The 2,079-nt window shown below is 49.6% G+C and overlaps 2 protein-coding genes across 2 annotated transcripts; both read right to left on the bottom strand.

Annotated features, from left to right (window-relative positions):
- Nucleotides 1-451: 451 nt before the first annotated feature.
- On the bottom strand, nucleotides 452-697 carry PHACADRAFT_203270 (uncharacterized protein; the record flags this gene model as incomplete). The annotated part of the gene is made up of 2 exons (XM_007403301.1): nucleotides 452-581; nucleotides 636-697. 2 exons carry the CDS (start codon nucleotides 695-697, stop codon nucleotides 452-454), a joined length of 192 nt encoding a protein of 63 aa, XP_007403363.1.
- A 345-nt stretch (nucleotides 698-1,042) lies between these two features.
- PHACADRAFT_203269 (uncharacterized protein) lies at nucleotides 1,043-1,834 on the bottom strand (the record flags this gene model as incomplete). The annotated part of the gene is made up of 5 exons (XM_007403300.1): nucleotides 1,043-1,135; nucleotides 1,193-1,285; nucleotides 1,338-1,452; nucleotides 1,508-1,516; nucleotides 1,581-1,834. 5 exons carry the CDS (start codon nucleotides 1,832-1,834, stop codon nucleotides 1,043-1,045), a joined length of 564 nt encoding a protein of 187 aa, XP_007403362.1.
- Between the last annotated feature and the right edge of the window lie 245 nt (nucleotides 1,835-2,079).

The following is a 2,079-nucleotide window of genomic DNA, read 5'->3' as shown; positions in this document are numbered from 1 at the left end:
AGCATTGTCATCCGTCTACTGTAAAATCGGAATACTGCTTCCGGCGAGAGGCTACCACTCTGAGTTGCGTGGCGCGCACGCGCTGTCGGAGTGGTCGCTCGTTTGTTGTCTGTACACCGCCAACTTGCGCACGGGTGATAACCAGGTGAAAAGCGCTCGCGGAGAGCAGAAGCCGCGCGTCTGATCTCAAGAGTCAGTGCGTCTGAAAATCAGGAGTATTCCGACATCGTTCGGACCGTATGAGTTCACGTCTGCAACACGCCCGAGCGTACGTCCGCAACACATATGTGCGGATTCCGTGTAACATTAGCAGTTCGCACATAAGTCGGTCAATTTTTCTGGACCGGATTTCCTCTTGCCGCCGTACAATTTCGTGCACAACAGGCAGTAAATGTGTGGATAATTAGTTGTTTATTTGGTATATATATGCGGAGGTCACGCTGCTACTACATTAATCGGCATTATTGACAATCTCGTCAATTTCCTGTTGCCACACATTGGTGGTCCGAGGGAACGAAGCCGATTCTGCCATGTTTTCTACACCATGAATGTGGCGATCCTCCAATGTGTCACGAAAATAGCTGCGATGAAGATCAGCAGTGCACGGAGTAAAGTTATACGAGAGTGTGACGCACTCGCTGATCTTTGTCTCATCACCTCCCAGTTTCTCACGCAAGCTGCGGAGATTCGCGTCCATGCTGTCCCAAAAGTCACGCTGGCTGTTTTTCATGAAGCACTTGCACTTCACAGATGAGGTGCCAAGGACAGTTGAGCGCAAAAATCAGGAAAGATAAGTTGGAGACTTACGAGAAACACGGCTCGTGCACACAAAGGAACAGACGGCTTGCACATGCTGGTACCTTTCGTTGTATAGAAGCGACACATCTTTTGAGTCAGTGCATAAATGGTCCAGTGCTCGGTGTTCAGGCCCTGAACACTTTGCTCGAACTGCAAGAGCAACAAGACCTTAATAAAATGAAAAGAGCTGCATGAGCACACTCACATAGGCTTTGAACCGTCGGCGGATGTCCATGTTCATGTCTTAAATGATATTGGTAATGGTTCCCCACTTAGCGAAGTCCTTGTTGTTGCTGGGAGGCAGCTCGAAGACCGATCGTTCTCTTTTGGTAACAGACTTCAATTTGGAACGTCAGCGTCGAATGACATCTGCTTTAAGATGCTCAGTGCTTACCATCATTCTGTTGACAGCAATGTCCCCCTTGTAAGCTGGAAGGCATGGAGACAGGAAGATACCCAACACCCATGCTCGGACATTGGTCTGCACCTGGCAGACAGGTTGAGATAGTATGAACCTTTGCAAGCTCGTAAAGACACACCTTGAACTCTTTTGAAGGTTGCCAGGGAGCCTTCTCGACACTCTGGTCTTCGTCTCGCTGTTGAGCGACGAGCAGCGCGGCATATATCTTTGCTTCTCGAATGACTTGCGAGTCCCTGTTGTGATACATATGAGAAGTTGTCTCGCGTACTACAGAACGCGAGGACTCACTGATATGAACTGCACAAGTTCTCCTAACTTCTCTGTGCGAAGTCATTTTCTGGCGCCCAGCTGCTTCGCGTACTCTATGTAGTTTCGGTTAGGTTGAATTCTTGTCGAGGCTGGGTCAGGAGGCGCAGTGGTGGATCGTGAGTCAGGATCGGATTGATCAAGGTGAAGAGGGTCATTGCTGAGGTCGTCGCCGCTGTACTCATCATTGTCTCGTTCACGCCGTTTTCTGGTTGAGGCAGTCAGATCAGAAGACGAGTGTACCGAGCCGGGGCCTCTCTCAGCAAATTCAGCAAATTCGTCGTCGAGAGTGCTTAGTGTGGGTGCCATGAGCTGTGGGGGATGTGGTTTGGGTCAGGTTCTGAGGCCACTGACCCATGCACAAGTCTTTATCAAAATTCAGGTCCCGCAGGCCATCCAAGACATCTCGGTGACGACGACTCCTCTTCAGGAACGCAAAAAATTATCCTCACCAATTGCACTGATATTTGACTGTCATGGCTCCAGCTGCCAAGCTCACTTTGCGAAGCCTCAAAATATATGGGAAAGATAGCCGACAGTTGCGAAACACCAAT

This window comes from Phanerochaete carnosa (assembly GCF_000300595.1).
Source record: "Phanerochaete carnosa HHB-10118-sp unplaced genomic scaffold PHACAscaffold_988, whole genome shotgun sequence".
In the NCBI taxonomy this organism is placed as follows: Eukaryota; Fungi; Basidiomycota; class Agaricomycetes; order Polyporales; family Phanerochaetaceae; genus Phanerochaete; species Phanerochaete carnosa.
Note: the sequence above shows the minus strand (reverse complement) of the source record. Positions and strands in the feature narration are given on the sequence as shown.